Here is a 26,532-nt window from a genome sequence, read left to right on the forward strand (position 1 = left end):
GGGGCTTGGGGGAAAGGGTGGTGTGGGGGTAGGGCCTTGGGGCAATGTAGGGTGACCAGACAGCAAGTGTGAAAAATTGGAACGGGGTGGGGGGTAACAGGAGCCTATATAAGAAAAAGACCCCAAAATCGGGACTGTCCCTATAAAATTGGGATATCTGGTCACCCTAGAGCAATGGGTAGCTGGAGGGAGGGGCCTCGGGAAGAAGGGGCGATGTGGGGGTAAGGCTTAGGGGGATGGGGCAGGGCCACGTGCCTGTAGCCCCCCCCCCCCACTTTTAGGGCACTTCTGCTGCTCCTGCTGTCTCCTATTACTCTGAGCAAGGTATTACCTCCAGTAGTGGGTATCATGTTAGGATACGGGCAGAGGGACAGGCAAATGGGAGACCTGTTAAAGGTGACCTGCAACGGAAAAGAATATTGGACTTGGGTCCTTTTTCACTTGTTTGTGTTTGTTTTTTAAATCGTTTCCCCTTTTTCGCTTGCTTTATTTTACCCAAGAAATATCAGTTAAATCAAATCTTCCCTGTTCTTGCTTGAGATCTCCTTAGGAGAACCAGAGAACTGGAACAAGAGCTCTCTAAGTTCTTACATGAAGGGCCTGGGTTGTTAATCCTTTAACAAAGAGATCCCTTCTCCTGTTTCTCAGGTTTTTGAGTTATATATTCCTCAATGACAAAGATGAGAAGGGAGGAACCCTCATATATTTTTAAATAATTCTGGCTACAAATCCTGTCCCCTCTCAATGGCTCAGATTCTACATCCTTGATAGCTGGGAGGTCATAATCTAACTAGCTCTCCAGCCTGTCACAGAATTTCCTGGGAAAAGCAGTGTGGACAAGACTTGAATGCCTGGATGTTAAAAAAAAAAAAAAAAAAATCTAGCAGGAAAAGAAAACCCTAGAGGGCCTGATTCTCAGAGGACCTGATGTCCATGGCACCTGCAGGTTTTTAGGAAGATGGGTGAGGAAATCTGGGGTGTGAGTGAGGGGGGGAACCTTCAGGCTCTCTTCTGGTATCAAAAAGCAGCAACAAAAGGGACCCAAAAATCCAATGTCTTTTCCTTTGCAGGGAAGTCTCCTCGGTCATGTATTTGTGGCGGACTCGGGAGGAAAGGAAACCGAAAGGAGATGGAATTACCATCTTCGTCTGTTCGGATGACGACTGGCGAGCTCTCCGGGCCTGGTCCCACCTCCGTGTGCGCCACCACGGTGATGCGATATTCTGTCCACTTTTCCAGCTGTTCCAGGAGGATCTGATTGGTGGTTGGTGGGATATCATTCACCTCCTTAAGTTCCGTGTCCTCAGAGTCCAGCGCTCGATAGCGGACGCTGTATCCAGCCAGGACACCATTTTGGCTCTCGGCCGGTGGAGGCCGCCAACTTACCAGAATGGCAGTGGATCTGGTGCTGACGCATTTTATGTCTTGAGGGGGGGCGGACGGTTCTATGATGGGGGAAAATTCAGGGGGGAAGGGAAAAGGGGGAAAAACAAAAGATGGGAAAGATAAAAAAAAGAAAATGATAACAAAAAAATCTAAAATAAAACGTACAAAAATTTGGTTTAGGAAGGTAAATTAAAAAAGAAGAGAGAGGGTTGGGTTTTTTTAAAAATAAAAAATAAAGGCAAGAGAAATGAAACGGGGGCATCGGAACATAAATGTTACAAAGCAAAGGAATAAAACACAGAGTGGGCTAGCCCAACGCATCCTTTATTTTCAGGTATGGGTGACTGGGCCACAACTGAGCAATCAGCTCTTCCTTCCTGGGACGGGCAGCTTTTAGCTCCTGTTTTTAAAGCAGCCTTGCAAACTTCGGTACAACCAAAGGCAAGTCATATTCCTGATGAACTGGTAAAGTTGCATTAACCTAAAGTTTTTAAACTAGGCTTAACACAATGATTTGTAAAAGGGACTAACTAGAGACCTGATTTTCAAAGGTATTTAGGTGTCTAAAGATGGAGAAGTGTGCCTACCAGGATTGTCAAAAGCTCCTAAAAGTGCCTACTCTCATTGGAGTGAGATGCCTAAGCCACTTAGGTGCATTCGAAAATCTCATTAGGCACTTATCTGCATCCTTAGGTGCCCAAATACCTTTGGAAATCTGACCCTAGGTGATTTTGGATGCTTTGATTCCCAGAGGGCGGGTGCTCGGCACTTTCTGAAAAGCAGAAATGTGTCTCAGACTGGGGACCGAAACTCAGCAGCCATTTTGGAAAATCCTGGCTCTAAGTCAATGGTTAAACACCAAAATTCGACAATGTTGGCCTTAAGTTCCCCATCGCCATGTGTTATCATCATCATCCATAAGCCTGATAAGGGCCAGGTGACGCACATGTGTGTCTGGGCTGGTAGATTTGTAAGGCAAGTTTGCTGATGTGCTCTAAATCAATAAAGCATAGCTCCAGTAGATAACTTTTCAGCCCCTGCAGGGGTGGGCAGATGCTTGGAGTGCACTTGCAAAACCCAAGATGTTCATCAGGATGGATACATAAGTGCTGACCACCATTTAAAGGTTATTTAAAGATTATTCCTGGGCCAAATCCCACAGTCCTTACACAAAGTCCCACTGAAATAAATCAGGGTTTTAGCTGACCATACAGGGCTTAACTGTGATCTGACAGTGGGGAAATCAGGGCTAAATTCACTGAAGTCAATGGTGTTATACTGGTCTGTAATGGGTATGACTGAAGGGGGACTCCATCCCCAGGACTACAGGGTTGGAATCCATTTTGTTTGTATTACTGACACCCTGCTGTGGTGTTTAACAATCTCCCCTTCTGCTTTAAAGAAATCTCACTGACTTTTCACCTTTTGTGCTGTGCCTTCCCTTTACTCTGCTTGGCCAGTGCAAATAGACTAATCACTTTCACTTCTGTTTACATAGTCAGTTTCCCTTTCTGGCTTTCATGCACCCTTGTGTTTGGGTTGCAAACTTCATATTATATGGGATTTTTTTAAAAAAAACAAACAAACTGATTTTCACAGATTTCTTTATTAACTGAACACAAACTCTTCTATTAAGATTAGTTTTTGTCAGATCTTTTCTCTCTCCCTGTACCCAAAACCTTAAGTTTTGGGCCTAAACTGCCTTCACAAGGCTCCTTTAACAAAACAATTAAAGCATTCCCCAATTCACTCCTTCCCATCAAGAAAAGGAGATTTCTGTGCAGTGAACAGGCAAAGTTCTGCTCCCTGGGGTTATGATCTCCAGCAGCTGGCTAGCCACATCAAATAATAGAAAACATGTCAAACAAACAACCAAAGAAAAACTTGAAACAAAAAATAAATCAATCCATTAATTTCAAAACGAAAGATCTCTCAAAAAGGAAATCATAATAAAATAATATCGATATATAAAGCAAATCCTTCCAGAATGATCCCAGTCTGTTTACCTACCTTCCAAACTTCAACTGCTAACTTATAAGACTTTCTTACGTGAGAACAAGAGAAACTTAGCTATGAGGCCAGACCAAGCTCCTGGTGGGTTTCTGAAAACGATTTGCTTTTAGGACGTTGCCCTTCCCTGGCAACTAGTAGTCCCTCCTTGCTGGCTAGTCTCCCCCTCCTCCAGCTACCTAGCTCTTGCAGTAATGACAGACAATCAGTCTCTGATCTATCCTATTTCTGACATACCAGCACCCAGACTAGTGACAGCGTGGCCAGATTCCCCGTAACAGACAATTCTCTGCACCTGGCCTGACCATAAAGGATGATGAAGCAAACCAGGCTGGTGTGCTGTCCCCTTCTGCAATTTAGAGGCATCTACGCCTTTTTCATACTGAGCTGGAAGACGAAACAGCCCCAAGGTGCCTCCAGCTACCTGTCCATGGCACCCAACGCTCAGCCCCGCGAGTGGGGTCAAAAACTGCCTCTGCTCCTCTGAACCCAGCTGAAGCCACAAGGGCTGCGAAACCCACTGCAGAGAGGGTCTGACCTGACCTACCCTTTCCATCCTGAGCCTAAGGCTCCTGACATTCATAATGAAAGCCCCAGTACGCAGAGCATGGAGCTCCAGCCTGCGCTTGGGAGTGCTGTTTCCATCAGTGGTGGCTGTGCCTGGCACTCTCTCACTCACCCTCTAAGCCCCAGCATGAGGACCTGCCGCATGTCCGCGGAGCGAGACCTCCTTTCGAGATCATTTGTAGCACTTTCCCTGGTTAAAAAGGGAGGCGGGGAAGGGAAGGGGGGCACCTGTGCCTCACGCCGCTCTCAACCGACCACAACGCCTGGATGAAAACACCCACCAAGTGCTGGCCATGTTGGAGAGACACTCTTGGGAATTCATGGCATAGTGAGTTTCCTTCACAATCCAGCCCAACCTGCACGGAACCGGGGTGGGGGTGGGGGTGTGGGTGTTGTGCGTGTGTGTAACAGGTGATATGCTTCACTTAGACCAGGGAGCTGTGTGCACTAGACAAAGAAGTTCTGCGGACCTGGGCTCCACCTCTCCACCAAATGCGTTGGCTACACAGGGGACTGCCATACAGCAAAGAGCCCACTGCGAAGCATGTAACTTTCTGTGCTCACAGATCTCTTTTCACCAAGCAGACAGCTTTTTGAGACCCCCACTCTTCCTGCCCATTCCTCCCCCAGGGGCTGCAGGATACCCAGGGTGCATAGGAGACTGCCCAGTGACAGGGTGGACTGTATTTGTGAATCAGCTTGAGACCAGCCAGTACTCACCTGAGCAGCACCTTTTACAGGCTTTAAGTTGACTGTCCAAGCCACAAGAATGACCCTTACTGACCTCGTACAATACAATGCGTTTAACCCTTTAGGTACCATAGACTTTAGATCATTGTAATTTCACTCAGCGCCTATTTGGGGTGGAGAGAAGGATCAGAGCAACTGGGTGGGGGAAGACCCCTCTTAGGAAGAAGCAGAGGTGAAAATCCCTCTGGTTCCTTTATAACCCATCCCACACATCGCACCCCACCCCGCCCTTTTGCTCCTGTCAAGTGACACCTGCTTCCTACACCAGGAGAAATTTTGCCTTAGGTCTCCAAACATTTGGTTCATTATTTTCCAATCTATGTCTCTGGTACTTGAAGAGTTAAAACCCAGCTACTTCAAGAAGAAAAAGATACTTTACCTTTAGTTTAATGGATTTTACTTTGGTTATGATGCTCGGGAGAGCCACCCTGACAAGAGATGTGGAGGGGGCTGTGCAGGGGATGCATGCAGGGAGAGGCAGTGGGCCAGGCATGCATGTGTGTGACAGCTGAGACTGGTGGGGAAAAAAACCACACAGAATACCACAGCAGGTGGCTGGGGTGGGGAAAGCTTTGGTGTTGCAGAGACGAGGTGGGAAACTGCCCAGGCAGTAAGAGAGACAGACGGTGTGGGGAACTGGCTTCACTGGGTTGTGAGGGCATGCAGAGAGAGGCAGACAGGCAGGCAGGTAGATGGATAGGGAGAAAAAGAGAGCCAGGGAGCAGGCTAGGAAGGAGCTGAACGGAAAAGGGACTGCAGAGGAAAGACACAAAAGCCTGCCCGAGCCAGAAGGTCTGTGAGCCAAGGATTCCACCCGGACCGGGGAGAATTGACTCGTTCATCCAGCAGCCGGCCAGGAAAAAACGTTTCACCACGTTACAAAATGTTGACAGCTCCCCCAGCTGAGGTTCTTAAGAGCGTTAAATTCGTGAAAGTGACGGCTATCCCTCTACAGCTGAGCTGCAGACCAATGGAACAAACCACACCTTCTCCCTGGCGAGTGCCAGGATAGAAAGATCCCCAAAGAAGCCACCCACCTCCCATCTCCTCTTTTTTTTTTTTGGAAAACCTCCAGCATCGCTAGGCCCTACAGCCATTTTCCACCCCATGATGCCCACCCCTCTGGACTGCTTGTATCCAACCAGAAAGCCCAGTTCCCAAATCCTCCCCCACAACTAAGCCTCATGACTCCCAGAACGAAAAGCTCTAGTAAAACAGAAGCAGAGTGTGGGAAAGTTTTGACACCTATTCTTGATCCTTTCGATTCATTCTTTTTTATTTCTTGGTGCTGATCAAGGACATCTGGTTCCTTCTACTGGTACCGAACTGGGTCAGAACTGGAACCAGCAGTGTTTCAGCAAAGCCAGGAAAAAATTTTCTTTTTATATAGATACCGACTTTTATAAAAACAAAAAAACAAAAAACATTTCAAGGAAGGAAGTAAACAAACAACCAAGCAAATCTCTGAAGGGACTCGAGGCTTGAGAAAGCCCCGGTAAGAAATTCTGTCTGAAGTAGAAACAGAAACTCCCCTTTCTTCTTGCTCCTGGGCAAGAGATAGAAGGGGAGCTGACAATTAAAATGGAAAGACGAGGCGGGCCGCCCAGCTGAGAGGCTGCTGCTCCCACTTGTTAAGGATTGTGAGCGATGGGAGCTCGCTTGCGCTCTCACCCGCTGACCAGAGCCATTTCTGAGCTAGTTCTGCTTGCGGCTACTCCAAACTGCGGCCGAGGGATTTAGTAGAGATGAGAGGAGACAGAAAACACAAAGAACAGCTGCCACAGCCACTCATGCAGTGAAAAAACACCTCATTTAAAAGCAAAGATCTGTGAAAAGCCCAGATTGAAATATTGCCAACCAGGGCTAGTCATCCCCAGGGCAACAGCGAAGGGAGACAATCCATTAAACTAAAACCAGCATATTTGGGTTACATACACTCCATCATGGTGTCATTAACCACCCCCCCCCCGCCCACCCCCCGCAGTGCTCCTCTCTCCGGCTCTGCACAAGCCCCAATGGCCTGTCTCCGCAGGCTATGAAGTCGCTTATGAACAATGAGGTGGGGGCTGCTTTCCCTCATACCGATGACAATGTTAGTTTTATTAACCACCATCTACCCCTCTGGCTCACAAACCTCTTGCAGAGAGCTCTCTTAAGCCCCTCCTGTGTCCCTCCCCAGGAGCTCCGTCTCAGTTTCTGCTTGTTAACAACTCATAGCTTCAAAGGTGGAGGCAGGAGCTATCCTCACTGAGCATCCTCAGCACAAAGGGCCGATGAGGACTGCGTGAAGCTCGTTAAGCCGCCCAGCTCGTTAAGCTGCTCCTCTTGGATGGGTGGTGCTAACTCACACCCTGGCCCCCGGCCCACCCAAGTCTTGGCTATCTATATCAGTGAGGAGGGAGGCAGTGGGATCCATAAGTACTGGAACAACCCCCTCCCCACAGAGTACCCCAGCCGCGCAATCCTCTCCTGTGAGGACAGTGCCGTGAAGTCCCCATGGTTCCATACCCCTGTACCCGCCATCTGTGGCTCCCTGACTGTCTTCCCCTCAGACAAGGCTGGGAAAGGAGAGACACCTACTAGACTGCAGGGTCCGCTCCCTGACCTCCGGGGTGTAGGCCCCCAGGCCCAGAGCCGAGCGGGCAGCCAGCCGGAAGACATACTCAGTGTTAGGCTTCAGACCTTCCACTGTGAACGAGGTTGTCGGCTCAAAGGTCTTCAACACCTGGAGGGGGGGGGGGGGCAGGAGAGAAGTAAAAATAAAAACTTGGAGCAGAGACATGAAAACCCAGCCTACATTCCACACCCCCCAGCCACCCCAGCTAAGGGAGGGTCCCGCCATTCTGCAGGGGAAAGGGGCAGAACCATCATCCTCCATGCCTCCCTCGTGGCACTCACCTCCCTGCCGCGTTCTCCTTCCTTGTAGCTGAGTTCGTACTTCACAATGATCTCCTGCCGGGGAGGGCTCCACGACACTCTGATGCTGGTCTCCGTCCTGGCTTCTGCTTGGAAGTTCATCGGCTGCCCGGGAACTAAAACAGACCAAGGAGGAATCCACAGGGTGGGGTTGCACAGCCAGCGCAGAAGAGGAGAGAGAGAGATGGGCCCAAGATTACTTGACTATTTAGAAGACTCTTCCCCCAGCCCACACAAGGCTTATCCATAAGTAGCATATGGGTACGTGGTCCTGATTCTTTCTCACTGTGGCTGCAGGAAGGCAGGGGCTCTTCTTTACAGGAGCCCAGTGTCTGTCACCCTGCAGGCCCAGGACAGGAAACCGACTACAGTTGCTGGAGACAAGACAGTGCTGGATCATGGTGTCCATTGTCTCACGCAATGCAGGACACAGCCCCCTACGCTTGAGAGATGGTCTCAGCCTCTCCATGGCTTGGACAGTTCCGGGAACCATAACATAGAGAGAGCAGACTTCCTTGGCCTGCAGCCAGAATGAGGCTCCTGATTACCAGGGAAGGAAGGGGTATGCATTTCTGACAGAGAAGGGTACTCGGAGGAACTCAGACAGAAGCGAAGTCAAATTCTCTGTTCATTCACAGAGCATTCTGGGTAATGACATGCAGATAAATACACCCAGCATATCCTACTTGGCTTACAGACAGAATATGGCTCTGCCTTCCTGTAGTACCTTTGATCAGAGGCTCTCGGCATCCTTTAGAGACAAACCTTGAGAGGTGGGGGTATTAGTCAACCTACTTTAGAGGTGGGGAAACTGAGGCACTGTTTTACCATGACGTGCTCAATGTCACACAGAGAGGCAAGGATAGAGCAGAGGACCCCTATCTCCTAGCTGCCTGCTGTAACCACTAGACCACACATCCCCTGACAAGAGCTAGGAACAAAACCCAGGAGTCCTGACTCCTAGGTCCTCTGCTCCAGCTGCTGGACAGTGCTTCCTCCCCAAATAGCTATTTCTATTTAAGCCGAAGACACTTAAGCAGATGACACTAAGCTGGGGGGAGAGGTAGATATGCTGGAGGGTAGGGATAGGGTCCAGAGTGACATAGACAAATTGGAGGATTGGGCCAAAAGAAATCTGATGAGGTCCAGTAAGGACAAGTGCAGAGACCTGCACTTAGGATGGAAGAATCCCATCCACTGCTACAGGCTGGGACTGACTGGCTAAACAGCAGTTCTGCAGAAAAGGACCTGGGGATTACAGTGGACGAGAAGCTGGATATGAGTTAACAGTGTTCCCTTGTTACCAAGAAGGCTAATGGCATATTGGGCTGCATTAGTAGGAATGCTGCTAGCAAATTAAGGGAAATGATTATTCCCCTCTATTTGGCACTGGTGAGGCCACACCTGGAGTACTGTGCCCAATTTTGGGCCCCCCTACTACAGAAAGGATGTGGAAAAATTGGAGACAGTCCAGTGGAGGGCAATGAATATGATTAGAGGGCTGGGGCACATGACTTATGAGGAGAGACTGAAGTAACTGGGCTTATTTAGTCTGCAGAAGAGAAAAGTGAGGGGGGATTTGACAGCAGCCTTCAACTACCTGAAGGGGGGTTCCGAAGAGGAAGGATCTAGGCTGTTCTAAGAGGTGGCAGATGACAGAACAAGGAGCAAAGGTCTCAAGTTGCAGAGGGGGAGGTCTAGGATGGATATTGGGAAAAACTCTCTCACTCGGAAGGTGGTGAAGCACTGGAATGGGTTCCCTAGGGAGGTGGTGGAATCTCCTTCCTTAGAGGTTTTTAAGGCCCGGCTTGACAAAGCCCTGGCTGGGATGATTTAGTTGGGGTTGGTCCTGCTTTGAGCAGGGGGGGACTAGATACCTCCTGAGGTCCCTTCCAACCCTGAGATTCTAGGATTCTATAAAGATGATCAGTAAAGAGGAGGTGCTCTGGGCCCCGTGTTATTGTTGCACCGAGCCAGCTAACCTTCTCTCCCTACAGAAGCCACCTGCGGCAGCTCAGCCTGCCTGTGTCTACTTGAGCCCAGAACTCACCTCCTTGCTGTGTTTTGACCTGGATGGGGTCAGAGAGAGGCCCATCTCCCACGGAAGTGAATGCCAGGACCCGGACAGTGTACGTTTCATCCTCCAAGAGGCTGCCCACTGTGGTCAGGAGGCTGTCGTCTACATTGTGTTTCTGCCAGTTGCTCACTGGCTGGTCAGGCTCCATGGTGTAATACACCCTGTAGCCGCGGATCTGCCCGTTGGGCTCCACCGGTTCTTCCCACTGGATGATCATGGTGGTGCCACTCAGCATCCGCCCCTGGACACTGCGAGGAGCACTAGCTGGCGCCTGTTCCCCGGTGCGGGTCACCACGGACTCGCTGGGAGGCCCCTGTCCAATGGTATTGACGGCAGACACCCAGATCTCATACTCTGAGTTGGGGCTGAGTCCTCCGATGCTGTAACGTGTCGTAGTGATGTCTTCTTTGATCTGGTATGGGCCATCCTGACTCTTGGACTTATACTCGATGACGTAGTAAGACACAGGGTCGGGGTTCCCCGAGTCCCAGGTGATGGTGATGCTGGTTGCCGTGGTTTCTGTTACCACAGGCGTCCCGGGAGCCTTGGGCAGCGCTGAGGATGGGGAAGAATAAACACTTTAGAACCATATGTTAAAATGGTGTCTAATTGGCAAGTTAGGGCTCTGAGAGCTGGCAGCGCGGTACAGATCACAGCGCGGCTGTTCAGTAAAATGCTGCTGAAATATTATGAACCTAGTTACGCTCTTTATTACCCTTCTTAAACCGCTCCATCAAAAGGAAGCATTCAACAAAACATCTGGAATCGTTAACACAGACTTCAACTGAACATCCCAATGTGCTGAGGAAAGCTGGTTTCACACCCAACTCCTTTAGAATATGGAAAAATATCTCCTTAAATACCACTAGCTGTCCCTAGACCTGGGCACCTCTGGCTCTCACTCTGCCTACAGTATGCAGTTACTGGACAGCTTTCTATAGAACTACGCAGTTCTCCTTGGTCTGGAAAGCTACAAGTAAATGAGTTTGCTTTGGGTCCCCACCCCTACACCCCTCCAAATGTGCTTTCTAGAACCACCTTCTCCCCGCCCGCCAAGTCTGCACTCTAGGGCTCCCCCTGAGCACACACTCAAGAACTCCCAAATACATGCTCTGCACCTGGCGTTTACCCAAATGCATGATCTAGTCCATCGCCTGAAGCACATACTCTAAATCTCTCCAAGCACATGCTGTAGACCCAGGCCCTTTCTAGATCTACCTCCTTGTTCAATTTTCTTGCTGGAACATATTGCAGTTACTTTCAGACAGGAATAGAAAGAGAAAGACAAAAGGCAGAATGTGCCAGTGGGACATAGGTTCCATATCTGGGGAGGTAGAATATTTGAACAATGCATCATGGCCATCAGCTTTTAAGGTCAATATTATGAGACAGGAAAAAGAAAAGAAACAGAAAAGCAAAGGAGTGTTTCAATCCAGCCCCAGGCATCCTTTTGCCAGCGTCTCAACCTGCTCCCTGCGCAAACAGCTCCGGTGGAGTTTTGTGTAATGATTCCAAGGGGTCTCTGTTCCCTGCTGTTGCCAGAGCTCCCTTTCCCACATGCTCTGGCCAAGGGGGACCTAGTTTCTATTTACTTCCCTCTCTCAGGCCCTTATGAAGGCATCCCTTTCCCTCCTCCCCAAATTCCCTTATAGACAGGGTCAGTGCTCAGAGCGGACATCAACTGTGCACTTCTCCCAGCCAAGGGGATCTGCTGTTCATGCTTCCCAGCTGAGGAGGAAAGTCTTCAAGACATACATCTGTGCTCCTCTTGGGAATCATAAGCTTCAAGCTGTGTTTCCCATGTGGTGAGGCAACAGAGAAGGCTTCCGTAAGACACTACAATGAGGCTGTGGCGAAGGAACTGCATGCCAGAGATGGGCAGGTTCTGAACCCTCAAACGGGTGAGATGCAAGCCCCAGTCCCCGACCGCTCAAGGCTCCCCACGCATAGGCCAGTCAGCCTCGTGACCCAGGATGAAAACAAAACACAGGTTTGAATCTTGGTTCCCCTGATAAATAACAGCTGCTAAAGCCAGGAAAGGCCGCAAGCCAGTGATGGAAGCTGGTAGATTCCAATCAGTTGGGGATTTTTTTTGTACCACGGGCACACTGAAAACCAACGCACTAGCATGCCATCCTCATGTGCACACTCACAAGCATCTGCACACACATACATGCACACCAATGCCTATGCAAGCTCATCCACACACGTGTATTTGTCTATACTCGTGTGCACTTACACTCACATGATCGCATGTAATCACGTACCCATATGCTCACACAACCATGCTCATCCCTGATCTCGTGCACACAGCACCACGTGCCTACGTGCATGAGCATGACCCCATACGCTCATGTGCTCATACAACCATGCATGCATCTGCACACTTCCACACACAACCACATGATCACAAGCATGACCATGAACCCACATGCTCACCTGCACGGTCATGCAACCACAGACTCATTCGTGCATGCTCACGTGCATGGTGGCTCACACTTGCATAGATGTGCATGCTCATACAAATGGCCATGCACCTGCATGGTCGCTCTCATGTGTGCACGCTCACATGCATGGTCACGCCCCCACATGCTCATTCTCTTACATTTCACTGTGATCTGAGCCACAGCCTCTATCACCCCCAGGCTAGACATGGCCACGCAGGTGTAGTTGGCTGAGTCCTTGACGTCAGTGAGCTCCAGGACGTTGCGGCCCACTGGCATGTCATCCTCAGGCGTCAGGTCTTCTGCCCCCTGCATCCACTTGACATATGGCATGGGAGAACCTACTGCCACGCAGGTGATGTTGACGTTACCCCCGGGCATGATCTCATGGCTGACGGGCAGGATGGAGAAGCGTGGTGCGACCCGGCGAACTGTGGACGAGACGCACAGAGGTGACAAAAAAAAAGAAAGAAAGAAAAAGGAAAAAAAAGGGAAAAAAGAAAAAAGAAAGAAAAGGGGAGAAAGAAAAAAGAGCAGAAGATAATTTAAATATAAACGGGGCTCATCTTTTTTTTCCTTTATTTAAGAAAAAAAACAAAAAAAATTCAAAAAACCAAAACCAAAAAAATTAAACTTCAAATAAATTTTACTTCACAAACAAGATATAGAATATAGACATAAAGCGATATTTCATAGCAACAGGGTTCCATTGATCAAGATTAGACCCATCACAGCACAGATAAATACACAAAAATTTATTAGCAATTTCTCATCTTTACTTGACAAGTGCTGGCATTGCACGCGTCGAACAATCTCCTCCACAGCTGCTCAGTCCCCAGCTTCCCCACCGCCCATCCCGAGCCCCTGCCACCTCCCCTTGGTTAATGGGATCTAATTCGCCTGCTCCACCTCCTTCTCCCATGGAAATCTGGAACAAGCCCACTGCCATGTTGTGAACTGGTCCTCTCCAGAGTAGCAGATTCATGCCCCATGGAAAGGACCAATCTCACACCAGCGAGCTCTCATTTCTGGCCAGTGTCAAGAGAAATGCAGGAAGAGGAGGAGGAGCTCGGGTGGGGAGGGGGTGAGGAAGGCTTCCTCTCAAGGTTCTGCTCTTGTTGGAAAGGCCTTCAGCTTGCTGAAACCCTGAGAGGGGGGGAGTATCCAAGGAGAAATCAAGTAGGAGAAAGAGGCCTCCTGCCCCGAAGTCCAGAGAAGCCACCTGAGAGGTAAAAAGACAGGGGGAGCCCCCAGAGCAGGCTAGAATTTAGGGTGTGTTTGTGTGTGTGAGAGAATCATCCATGAGGAAGGAGCCCCCCCCTCCCGCACCTGGAACGTGAGAAAGTGGGAAAGATGAGAAACTCTAATGAAATTTTTGTGGTTTTCGGGTATAGAAACCCTAACGAAGCCTCTTTAAAATCTGACACGGTTCCATCGATAGATGCAGCTCTCAGAGTCACAAACATCATGCAAAATAGGTTAAAAAAAAGAGAAAGACAGAGACAGAGAGAGAAGAAAATGCAGAGGAGTATAACTTATGGGCCACTAGCAAATGCCCACATGGATACTGAAGAAAGAAAGAGACAGAAAGAGAGAAGGAAGAAGAGGAGAGTGGAGAGAGAGAGACGGGGAAGGGGAGGGGGAAACCAACTTTAATGCTGCATACTTTTTCTAGCTGATGTGACCCAATGTGGTGGCTCACATTGTCACATCTCAGCCCTGGCAGAATAATAAATAGAATAGAATTAATAATAAGAAAAACAAGGTAATGAAACTTTAACGTTGAGAAAACAGTGACATGTTCTGTGCATCTCCTTAGCAGAGAAGTGGATGCAGCTTCCAGACCTTACACAGGAAGAACATGGACGCAAAGGAGAGGGCGTGGTTTCCGTGGCTCCATTTTCTGAAGTGACTGGGATGGATGGACGGAGGGACCTGCTGCGTGGTTTCCTCACACGTCAAAGCAGGAGAAGCGGACCAGAGAGTTTAGTCATTAAAACCCAACCCAGAGACTAACTCTGCAGCCGGCTGCCCAAGGGACTCTGAAATTTTTCCCTGCCCAAGGGCTGACCCTAGGGGAGTACGATCTCCATAAGCCCCCCCATCTGTCTCTGGATGACCCCCCTACTATTTATTCCATTGAGTTTGTGTACGATGGGGGGAAGGGTAACATCCCCCAGAGTCCAAAAGGAAGAGAGGGATCATGGGCAGGCAGCAGGTGACCTAGAAAGATGTAGTCCCTGTGGGGAGAGAGCTGAATGGGACAACATCCCATCCCAGGTGTGAGGGCAAAGGGACAAAGGTTGTGGAGGCTGCAGGTATAATCGAAGCAACAGGGGAAAGACCTGTGTGAGGATGAGTCCCTGCAGGCTTCAGAGATACCTGTATAATTCCTGAATGTACTGAGTAAGGACACCAGTGGTTGTGATGAGCCCCGATTCTCCTCACTCCTACATCACGGTAAATCCAGAGCAACTCCACTAAAGTCATTGGGAGCTGAACCCATACAAAACTGGTGCCAAGGAGAATCAGGCCCAGAAGCTCTCCCCACTGGGTCATGCTGGCTTCAGATCTCCTTAGACCTGGTGTTCTGGATCAGCCTCTAGCTTATGGCACCAACCTAGCTTCAGGTTGCTCCTTAACCCGTGGTTCTCAAATGGTGGCCTGCAGTATTCTGGGAATGAAGACAGGGGAAGAGAGGTGGGGGCACTGCACTGCTGGGAGAGGAGACAGCCCATTAGAGGGGGTTCTCTCCCACAGAGCTGGAGAAACAAGGCCTGACCCTGCTGTGGGGGAAGGACAGAGTTTTAATTAGCAGCGGGTGAAATTTTACAGCTGAAACTCCCCTCCCCCTGCAAAAAATAAATCCCTATAAAAGTTCAAATGCTTAAAATTTTGGGTTCAAAATGTCTTTTGGTTCTGATATTTCCTTCAATTTTATTTTTAAAAAATTAAAAAAAAATATTAAAAAATGCTCGTCATTGACACAAAACATCTAATTACTGGTCCCACAAAATGTTTTGTTTGATTCAAAACAATTATCCCCTCCCCTCATTTTTAGGAGTTGCCAGTGAACCGAAACCTCCATTATTCAAGTTTTGACGCCCAGCCCGCGGAGGTGCTAGAAATGCTGTACTCTTCGACATGGGGGGTGGGGGTGGGGCATGGGGGGGCGCATGGTCACAGCCCAAGCTAGTTGCAAAGCCTTTGCTCTCCATATCTGCCTTACCTTCAACCATCCAGCCCAGCCACCTGCCCATCTAACCCCGTTCCTGATCATCTTCTTTGCTTGGAGAAAGGAGAAGAATTTGAGCCGCTTGGCAGCTGCATGAGCTGCTCATGAGGTGTCACAGCCCACACCGTTCAGAGGGGAAGAACCACAGAGCATTATTATAATAGCACCAAGCAGGTTCTCTGGAAGGGGCACCTCCACCGGAAGCCTATCAGTCGACTAATGATAGCATCCCTCTCCCTGTTACCAACAGGCTGGAAGCTTGATGGAAAAATTAGCCTCTGCCTTCTTCCCCAGATGTCTCCTCTCAAGGGGAGCTCACCCCACTTGGCTACCAGACCCGCTTCTGTGCGGTCAGCCAGAGAGGGCAGCAGTACCCATGGGGCAGGGCTTGGGGGGAAGACAAGGCAAGTCAAGGATTTCAGGCAATGAGGCGCATGGAGACTCAGCACTAAGGAGATCCTAAGGGACAGGGGCATGAATGCATCCCTACCTTGACCCGAGCTGGGGAGAGGAACAGGGCTGGGAGGGTGTATAGCCTCACACAGAGGCTGCCATTGGCTTGGGAAAAGCTGAGTGGGGGGATGTAACCTCACTTACATCCTGGTCCTGGCTGGGGAGGGTTTGGCAGGACCTACTGGTTCAGGAGAGTGGGGAGGCATCTCCTCCCCTGGGGCCTGGCTGAGGAGAAGCACCTAGACACCAGCAATGGTTGAGTGACAGGGTTTAAATACACTTGGCCATTGGCACCGGGTGGGGCAAATGGGCAGAAGGCCCCCCACGCAGGGAAGTTCTTAGCCCTAGCAAGGAAGGCTGGAGGTGTCCCAGGTGCTGCTCCCATCCTTCCTTCCACTGGGATCCAGTCTGACTGGGTCACTTGGCCTTGACAAGAGCAGAGAGTCCTGGCTGCTTCCCTGGAGCTGGTGGCATTTCAGAAAATGGAGCCACACGAAGACTACGCCAGTCACATCTGAGACAAGATGGAGAGTACTTAAAAAGAAACAGGTGGGGAGTCACATGCAGACAGGTTGGGGGAGTGGGGTGGGAATGAGTCTTCCAAAGAGGGGCTGATACGTCACTTCCTGGGGGAGGTGGGGTGGGGGAGGTTGAGGAGAAATGGGGAGACACACACTGACGGACAAGATCCAGTCAGCAAACAGCATTGACAGCAACAAACAACGGCGGGTGGGATGCAAACACCAAGTTGTCATGGAAACAGAACAAGACAGTTAAATTCAAACTGAGGTTAATTAAAAAAAAAGAAAGAAAGAAAAAAAGAAAGGAAGAAGAAATCAGAATTTCGGAACTGAAAAGCATCGTTCAATGGGGGTGGAGTGCTGAGAATCGGAGTCTGAAGGGAACAAACCAGCGTTGCCTGTGCGTGTCTGGTGGGGGTGGAGGATGGGGGACAGGGGCCACTCACAAAACACAAGCTGAGGGCTGCCCAGCCAACGTGCTGATTTGCAACACCCCACACTGATGCTGAGGCGCTCTGTTTTTCAGGTCCTCAATGCAGCATTATCGCTCGGCTGCTTTAATGGCAGTTAGCACAAATACCAAGTGGGGAGCAAACGGCAGGTCTCGATGCCAGACCGAGATCCCGGGAAGGGTGAGAATTTGGAATATGGTTGGCCACACAGCAATGCAAGGGCAGAAAGTGTTGGTAAGGTGCAGCATCTCTGTGGGCCGTATCCTGGTTTAAAGAAGCCTCTTTCTCTCTCTCACACACACACACGAAATGACAGCAACTCCTGCATTAGCGCGGGAACCACACAGAGAGCACACGAATGCAGGCAAGGCAGGGCTCAGGGCAGTGACAACAGGAAACACCCAGAGGGTCCTTTGCTGGAGGTCCGGTAGGGGTTGGGCAGTAAGAGAGCCAGACTAGAAGCCATTACAGCTGCTATTTATTTTAATAACTGTACCACTGCTATTTGACTGTTGACATGAGATTTCACAAGCTGAGATACTCTGGATCAGTGTCTAGGTCAGAGCTTTGGGGCAAGGAGGTTTAAGCAGCAGTCAGAGACTCAGCAGAGAGTTCTGGCCGCTCACACCCAGGCTGAGTTTCATAAGCAGCAGCCGGATGAGCAAAATCAAATGCAAAATGCAAGCAGGGGAGACCCTGACGCTGTTATCAGAGACAACTGGAAGGACAGGGAGGAGACCCCATGAAGAGCAGAGGGGTAGTGGGGGGGTTCTGCTTCTATAAACAATTAATTTAGGGTTGCAATAGACTTCTTGTAACCCCTACCTCCCTTCTTTCCCAGAGCCGAGCTGCCTCCGGGACTCTCAAACTGGGGCAATTAATTGCCAGCACAAAAATACAACAACAGCTTTGCCCTGCTATAGTACTTTTCATCCAAGGATCTCACTGCGCTTTTCAGACATTTGTGTTATTTATTATCCCCCTTGTACGGATGGGGAAACTAAAGCAGGGAAGTAATGTGCCCAAGGTCAACGAGTCATCGGCAGGGCCCACAACATAACCCAGGAGTCCTGATTCCATCTTTGTTTTCGCCATTAGACGGCACTGAATGTCCTCTACAAAGTCGCACTGTGTTCTACCACAGAAATGGTCTGTGCTGGTTGCAATGGAAGGAATGGGGGTGTCAGTCATTTTGTAAGTGATCTGCCAGTGGGCAGAGAGCGCGGACCAAATCTCACTCCATGCAGCCCTGACACCCCGTGGAATCCCACTGACAACACAATTCAACATGCAGTTCAGGTGTCATCTGCAATAGGGCCAAAGGGCAGCGATGGCAAAATAACCACCACTCCCTGGGGCTCTGTCCTGTTTGACACCTAGAGCCAGACAGACTGATTTTAGAAATGGGCTTGGTCGGAGAGGGGGGTGTTAAGGGCATGGCGCTAAAGTCCCTTACTTCACCAGACTGAAACTCACCAGAAAGGAGACGAGACAGGGTTCTAGACCTGTCACCAGGGGTGAGATCCACTGTGGAGGACCCTGACACCCAAAGTGCGGCTACAGGGCGAGGTTGCCACCCCTTCCCATGGGTTTTGAGAGCTGAGTATCTGCTGATTCTGTAGCACTAGTTACCCCATGTCCCCAGGCTTGGGGAGGGGCTGTACGGGGGATGATGCATGTCACCTCTCCTCCTTCCGCAACGAAGCTGGTAGGCGATCCAGACAGAAAACGAATGCAGCCTCGTCACAGGCACTCCCCACAGCCACCTAGCTGAGCAAAACCTCCACTTTAAAACTGTTCCCGTTGTGAATGACAACAGAGAAAGAACTATCTGCTATAGCTACTGGACTCCGTCTTCATTTCCCTTTAACCGCTGAGTAGCATGACCCTAACCATGACACATTTCTTGGTGGATCTCCAGGTTTCTTTGACAGCCTCTCCCCATGTGCAGCATCAGGATAAAAAACAGAATTTGGGGAGTGGAGAGATGGGAAAAATGGAAACAGCTATGTTGGGATCTGTAACTGCTGTCCTTTGATTGTGAGTTCTTCAGGGTGGGGGTGCGTCTCTTTGCCCCACGTTTGTACAGAATCCAGTACAATGGGGTCCTGACCCGTACCTGGAACTCCTTGGTGCCACATAATACAAATAATACAATAGCAAACGACAACCACCACATGCCTCTCATTTCCCCCTTCCACCTTCGCACCGGACCCTCAAAGTGAGCTAAGATTCAGGATCCAACCTTCCCTGTCCTCTGGGGACATTTGGACGGGATGTCATCTTCTCCCCAATTTTCTAGAAGCCCAGATCTGTTGTACAGACTCTCTCTCTCTCTCTCTCTCTCACACACACACACACTTTTTCAGTGGCCACCAGACTCTTGAAAGCACTTTTTGAGTAGTGCAACAGACATGGTTTTGAGAACGAAATGCTAGAGGCTTGTGGTTCTAGCCAATTACTTCAACACACATTCTGAAGAGAGGCTCACTATACGCAACGTGACACATAGTAAGACTTGTGATATTAGGTTGGCTGTGTATCTGTGCCCTGAGTTAAACTCTGTTCAACATCCAATTCATTAGCAACTGAACACATTAAAGAAGGGCTGTGGTTTTTATCTTCCAATGGGCCAGGTAAAGCCCACTGGTTTTACTGCTGCTTCCTCCTAATGCGTTGAAGTTAACACAGGTTGTGTTCTGCGAGTGGCATTTTCAATTAGTCATGACCAACAAGACAATACTCATTAACATTGCTAAGGGTTTTTTTTCCTCTCCCCAGTTAGAAAGGTAGCCAGAAGATCCATGTGATGAGAGACATCGATGTTCTAAGGGGCAGATTTACAGACCTGATTGGAAGCGAAACTGGAAGATCCAGGTTTGGGGTTTGCAACACCAGAATCCGTCCATAAAAAGGTGTCCCCAGGACGCAGCTGGTGAGAGAAATCTGAGGACTGATCAATCAGTTTGTGCCGACGAAAGCCACTGACTCCATTTTCTAACCCCCTTCCAGATTAGCTCAGGAAAAAAATGATACTGGGATGGGGGAAAAGGGAGGGGATGCTAGACAAGAACCCATCACTTCAAACGCCGATTCACATTAAACCAACTCAAAAAAGAAGGAAAATAAATAAATAAAAGAGAAAATTAAGACTGAAGGAATAAAAGTGAAGTGACTGGTTGAAAGCACCAAACAAAACCAAATGGTGTTAACGTTTTGACACTCAGCAAGCTGCTGCTCCGAATGAGGTGAGAAGGCGGACATTATCGGCCATTTTGGTGAGACAGGAGTCATTCCGTCTTACTCCAAAATGAGGACGGGGGAGTAGGGGAAAGGGTGCCAAAATAATGTGCAGCCTCTACATTATTAGTGAAGTTTAGATTACACCTGTCCTCCCCTCCCAAAAGGAAGCCTTCTCTCTGCCCCCTCTGTTCTCCAGACAGCCGCCTCTCCCTCTTCTGCCCCACTCCTTCGTCTCCCATTCCAATCGCAGTTCGCTCCACTGGGCAAGATGCTGTTCAGATTTCCCACCTCCGTCCCTCCAGAGGACGAAAAGTTTTTCCTCCTCCTGCCCAGCTCCTTCCTAATTTCATTAATCCTATACAGATAAAAATCAAACCAAAATCTGGATTTGGTCAGGAGCAAATTTTGCCTTCAGTCTCTTCCCAATCATGGTGATTATTTTGCCATTTAAACACATCAGTTGAGCGACCGGCTGGCTGAACATCTCTGGTTTTTAAAAAATTTGGTTTTTGCTGTTGCATGAGTGAATACAAAATAATCTAAACCCAATTGATTTCCAAGCAGTTCCATTGAGCTGCTATAATATTAGATACAGGAATTTTTTTTAATTTGACAAGGTGTAATCTAATTTTTTTCCCCTAAAACAAAGAGAACAGCGATGCAAAAGGTGTAAGAGACACAGGCAGGCAGAGATTTCGAGATCAGTACAGCACAGTGTTCCTGCAAAGTGCCCTTTATAGATACACATTTATTTTTGTTTCCAGTTGCTTTTCCTGGTGAGAAATCCTTCTGCAGAAACACAGCAAAGTTGTTTGTTCGCTTTGTGTATACATATGTTTAAACTCTCGAATTTCAGAGCTAAGGACACCCCAAACTTGTACAGGGTGTCCCCCTGCTTGCTTGGAGTGACTTTCTATGATGACACTTTTGGGTAGGGGTGGTGCTCTGAAATGCATTACAGTCACTCCCCCTCCCTGAATTCCAGAACATGTTAACAGAAATCTGGAAAATGGACTTACAGGGGATCGAGAATGAGGTGGCAGGGATCAAGAGTGGCATTACATCCCCCAACCTTGGATGCATTCTAAAATATATTAAAACTATTCTGGATTGGTATTAAGACTCCCACACATATACACACACACACACCCTGTCCCAGGGTTTCAGAAGCTGCGAGCATCCTGCAACAGAATGACACTCCCCTGCTATTCTCTGTGTTCTAGAATGGTCCTGCAATTCCTTCTCTCTAGCCTCTACAAGATATTGGAAGTGCATGGATTTAGCAGGAGGACACCATTCCACATGACTCGAGGGACATTTGCAGCAATAGACTGCTCTGGAGTAACAGTCCTGAGTGACCCAAACTTGCCCAGCTCTCTAGGGTAGGCGGCTGGGACTCAGATCTTCAAAGGTATTTAGGTGCTTAACTCCCATTGATTTCAATCAGAGTCAGGTGCCTAAATGAGATTATTTTTGAAATTATACATATTTTTAATGCATTTGTTTAAGTTATACCTGCTGAGTTCACTGGAATGCTAGATGGCCCAACTCAGCTCCAAAAACACGTCTCCAACCCCCACTGAGATATATTTTAATTGATTTTAATGTATTCTTCTATTAGCTATTTACCGCTGCCTGTTCTCACCTGGGAACCCATACTAAGTCACATTTTTCCTAGAACCCTGAAGAATATTTGGAATATTCTCAGCAAGAACTAGACTGCGAAGGCCAGACTATAATGGAAAAGGCACAGATGCAATATAGGTAAGAGTGATCTGCTATACGCATGCCTGAGACAGAGACGGTACTGCTATTTAAACACATACTGGATTATCTTAAACCTCCTGGGCTGGCAAAGAGAGGGATGGGGTCACACCTACAGAAACACAACTGCTGCGTTTCTGAAATACTTGATAAAGCACCAGATGCCACGTCCCGTGCACATTTTGGGAGATGCTTAAATCCAACTAATTCACTTCTCCTAAGGCAAGGAAGTTCAGCAGCAGCAAACCTCCATGCTAAGAGGTTGCTAAAGCACAGCCCACAGAGTTCTGAGATGCACTGTGCAGGTTTCTCTCATCATTAACATGGGAGAGGATGTACAGAGACTTCAAGTCTTGGTGTGTTATGCTCCTTCCTGGGCCAAGGAGTTGGCCACTCGAATCGAGATGGCCGACTACATTCTGGGGCCTCTAGCCACCTCCATCTTCAAGAAGAGGATGGCTGCATTGTAAGAATTATCTAGGTCCCTGGTAAACCACCAACGTTGCACCTCTGTTGGGCAACGTTTGGGCCTCTTTGGTTCAGCTCAATGACGTGACTGTCAGGCACGCAGAGATTTGATCCCGGCATTGGCCCCAAAAGTGGAGTGAGCGCCTCAGCCTGTACAGGCAAGATTCAAAAAATCGTCAAGGAGGCTCTGACAAGCTGCTGCTTTCCTGCCTTGCCTGAGTTTGCTGAAACCCTTCTGAACTGTCCTGCCATGAGAGACGCTCCAGAGCAATGGGCCCCCTGCTAGCTAGGAAAGGGAGAGAAGTACTAATCTTTAAATAAAGCTGGCCACCCACACTAACATCCCAATTTCACATTACGTAGGTATGGTGCAAAGCCCACCAACATCAATGGAGCGATCCCCACTGACTTCAGTGGGCTTTGAATCAAGTCCTTAGTTATAGTCACAAAGGGTATGTCTACACTGCAATTAGACATCCATGGCTGGCCCATGCCAGCTGATTCGGGCTCACGGGCTTGGGCTAAGTGGCTGTTTAATTGTGATGTAATGTTCAGGCTTCGGGTGGAGCCCTGGCTCTAAGGCCCCGTGAGGTGGGAGGGTACCAGAGCTCAGGCTGCAGCCCCGAGCCTGAACGTTCACACTGCAATTAAACAACCCCTGAGCCCAACCTGTGAGCCCGAATCAACTGGCATGGGCCAGCCGTCGATGTCTAATCGCAGCACAGACACACTCTAAGGCTCAGATTCACAAGGGGAATTCACGGTATCAAACCAATAGAAGTTAGGCACCTAATCTTCTTAGGTCTGTTTGTAAACCCCAACAGGGTCCTATAACTACACCTTTAGGTGCCTAAATACCTTTGACAGTTCAGCCCTAAATCACAGAATATCCAAATATTCTTCAGTGATATCAGGCTCTTCTGGACCACTGCTTCTCTAGGTCCCTAAGGGAATTCTGCTCTAACCGCATGAGCCCAGCGAGGGCAGCTCCTTTCACTCACTACAGACTTTTCCTGGGTTCATCTAGCCTGACCTCCTGGGCAGCAGCGACAGCATCTGGTTTAATAAGCATCCGAACTCGACTGACTTGTCGTGTGCAATTCCACTGCGCTTTGTTTAGGTTTATTATACTTGCTGTTATTGCAACTTTAAAAAAACCTTGGATTTAAACCTAGGAGCTTCCCAGATCACCATGCAGCTGCAGAATCCACTGCACTGAAGAGCAGAGGGGTGATTCTACCCTTGGCAGGGCAATTCGGACACATTAGAAATGTTTTATAAAGACCAAAACCTTTTTCGAAAGAAGTGTATAAATCCCTTTTTATTCTAACCTGAATCTTTAAACTCAAACTCCTACTCACGAAGGCATGTCCTGTAATCAGTGGCAATTTTAACTGGGAGCACTGGTCCAGGGGAAATCTCGTTTCAGACTCTACCCACTCCGCTGTTCTTAAATAGATGTTCTTATAGAGGGTTTTTTTGTCTCACTGGAGATGGAGTCAGAAGAGCCACTATTGGCCACGTCAGAAAGACACTGTCAAGAACGCAGCATTTCTGAGTGGTACCCTTGTACCTTACAACCAGGGGAAAGGGGGAGATTTGGAGGGGAGGGGGAAATACCAGCACTGAGGGTCCAAGCACTGAAATCTCAGCATCTTAAGAGAAAGAGAAAGACAGACAGAAAGAAAGAGAGAGAGAGAGAGAGAGAGAGATACTGTGTCAATACTGCACTGGATTTCTCAAAAATCACACAGCTTTAATACCTGTACACTGGGAAAGCCACCTGTCTGGTCCTATATTGCGTAAGGAGGCCTGGCTGGCAGGGGATAAAAGCTACACACCGGGGAGGGAAGGACAGTCCATTTTCCAAAGGCAAAACCAGAAGTTGACTAGTGCCATGTAAAAATCCACCAGCCCGCTCCTGCCTGGGGAGTCACTCCCGTGGAGTGTGTGAGCATGTGTGAGAGAGAGTAAGAGACAATGGGGGAGTGGATGGGCTTGCGGGAGAGAATTCCCGAAGCCAAACAAAATTCACCACAAAGATTCAGCTGCCAGAAGCACCAAGCCAGCTTCTCCTGAGGCTTCTGCCGCTGTGCTTTCATCTCTACCCACATCCCTTCAGAAAGGAGCGTTTCTGGAGTTGGCTTTGCTGACGTGCATCTGTGCCCAGGCAGCAGCTGGTTAAACAAGCCGGGGTTGGGAGAGAGAGGGAGAGAGTGTGGGGGGGGCGGGGAGGAGGGGGGGGAAGGAAAGAGGAATAGACCCGAGACCCTACAGCCTCCTGGCTGCAGGTAGAAGGTGCACAGTGGGCTTTGGAGCAGCAGGGATCTTGACAAGTCACCTCTTTTTAGAGCAGACTTGCTGTAGGCTGGTGATGAGAAGATCCAGTGCCTAGTAACTGGGGCCTGTGTGTGCAAATGTGTGGCAAAGGAGACAGGAGGGTGGGGATCACTGAGTTGGATTCAGTAGCACAAGAGAGAGCTCCTTCTCTCTCCCCATCCTGATCTGCAAGTAGACTGGCTGCTCCATGTATGTGATGGCCAACTCCTTGGTGCAGGGAGTAGATCTTAGTTTGGGTACAGGACGTATCAAGTGCCACACACTATTCCAAGGTTTGCTGGTGAATTGGGGTAATGGTCCGATCCCTTGTTAAAAGCATCCAGGATTTCCAACCCCCAGTCTCTCTCCCTCCCCGAAACAAGGCTTGTCCTGAATAGCAGAACTTCCACGGACAGGTGTTAGAGCTGTGTGACTCCTTTCTTCTTCGAGGGGCTGGGGGGGCTCAGTCACCATTGGGGGCAGGAACACTGGCTTCTCACAATGCGTTTGGAATAGACTACAACACAGCATAACCAATCCAAACCAAAAGAAGAAACCAAGAGAAAGCAAAAAACCCAAAAGGAAACAATAAGAAAAGAATAAATCCACTTCAAATAAATCAGAATTTAAAAATAAATTATATATATAATATATACAGGAAAAATAATAGTAATAATTAATTTAAAAGAGTGGCATGCAAAGAAGATCGTTACATTCTCCTATCATGCATCAGGCCCAATGTCCAAACGGCAAGGTAACCATGACGACAAAAAAGTGCAAGAACTCAGCAACATTACCAAAGGATGCATAGAGAGGCCCACAATGCAACTCAACTCATCTCTGCGAGACCCGGGAACGGGCAGGTCTCGCTCATCTTAAAGATTTCTTGCTTTTTCTCTTTTTTATTTATTTATTTTTTATTTCATTATTTTTTTCTCTTAAGAATGTAAAAATGTGGGTAAAGAAAGTAAAAAAGAAAAAAACCACACCAACCTTCTCGTAGCTCTGAGGGATGTTAAGGGGGTTTGATGCGGAACACAATGACATGAGGAGAAGAGAAAAATAGGGGAAACACAGAGAGAGTAAAAAAAGGCCTTCTCAAGGTTGTCAGCTGCAAATTGATTTTTTTTCTTTTCTCTTTTAACCAAAAAAAAAAAGAAAGAAAAAAAAAGAAAGAAGATAGTAACGACCCTTTTAATTTTCTCCTTTCCTTCCTTTCTGTCCCCCCTCCCCTGCTTGTGTTTAAGAGCATCCGAGGTCAGGGTGGGAACAATGCAAATTTCAGAATTAGCACCCAGCAGAGGGGCAGAGCCCCAGCAGGGAGTTCTCACCTTCACAAGCAGATCTGATGTTTTACGGAAGGAGAGAGGATAGAGATTATTCCAGGCAGAGTGGACCTGGAGCAAAGAAGATCCCCTAAATTTAAACCTCGGCTCCTGACACACCTCCCCCCATACCCAACTGCGCTCACGCTAACTCCAAAATAAGACTTACTTTAAAAATAAATAAATAAATAAATAAAAAGAAAAAGACATTTCCTTGCAAGGTTAAAACTTACAACACCTATCCCAGGTATTCTATAGAGACAAGCATGTTATGGGAGAAACAAGTCAATTGAAAACACAAGCATGTTCAAGACTCTTTAAAAACAAAAACGGAAGAAAAATGTGTGCGTGAACGTCCCCCTCCACTTCCTCCCCAAATGACTGCAGTTCAGAACTTCAGTTACCTTTCAGTGAAATTGACACACAAGAAACAAGGAATTAGCATGAAAAGCACCCCAAATACAGCACGAGCTAGCCTCCACGGTATTCTCTACACCTTCTCAGCCAGCAGTTAACGCTGGATCACAGAGGCTTCAGGTGCCCATACAGGCTAAGTTTTGGTATAGAGGGCCATCCACCTGGAGCTGCGACTCATCCAGGGG

At 48.5% G+C, this 26,532-nt stretch overlaps 1 protein-coding gene across 1 annotated transcript in view; it reads right to left on the reverse strand.

Moving 5' to 3' along the window:
• PTPRS (protein tyrosine phosphatase receptor type S) overlaps nt 1–26,532 on the reverse strand; it is a 200,336-nt gene that overhangs the window by 60,604 nt on the left and 113,200 nt on the right. The window contains exons 7-11 of the mRNA XM_075070885.1: nt 12,312–12,581; nt 9,680–10,261; nt 7,612–7,745; nt 7,294–7,438; nt 1,140–1,445 (exon numbers count right to left, since the gene is read on the reverse strand). Of these exons, the coding sequence (XP_074926986.1) occupies nt 1,140–1,445; nt 7,294–7,438; nt 7,612–7,745; nt 9,680–10,261; nt 12,312–12,581 (1,437 nt within the window). The remainder of the gene's footprint in view (nt 1–1,139; nt 1,446–7,293; nt 7,439–7,611; nt 7,746–9,679; nt 10,262–12,311; nt 12,582–26,532) is intronic.

The sequence above is a fragment of the Chelonoidis abingdonii genome, chromosome 11, assembly GCF_003597395.2.
Source record: "Chelonoidis abingdonii isolate Lonesome George chromosome 11, CheloAbing_2.0, whole genome shotgun sequence".
Taxonomy (NCBI): domain Eukaryota; kingdom Metazoa; phylum Chordata; order Testudines; family Testudinidae; genus Chelonoidis; species Chelonoidis abingdonii.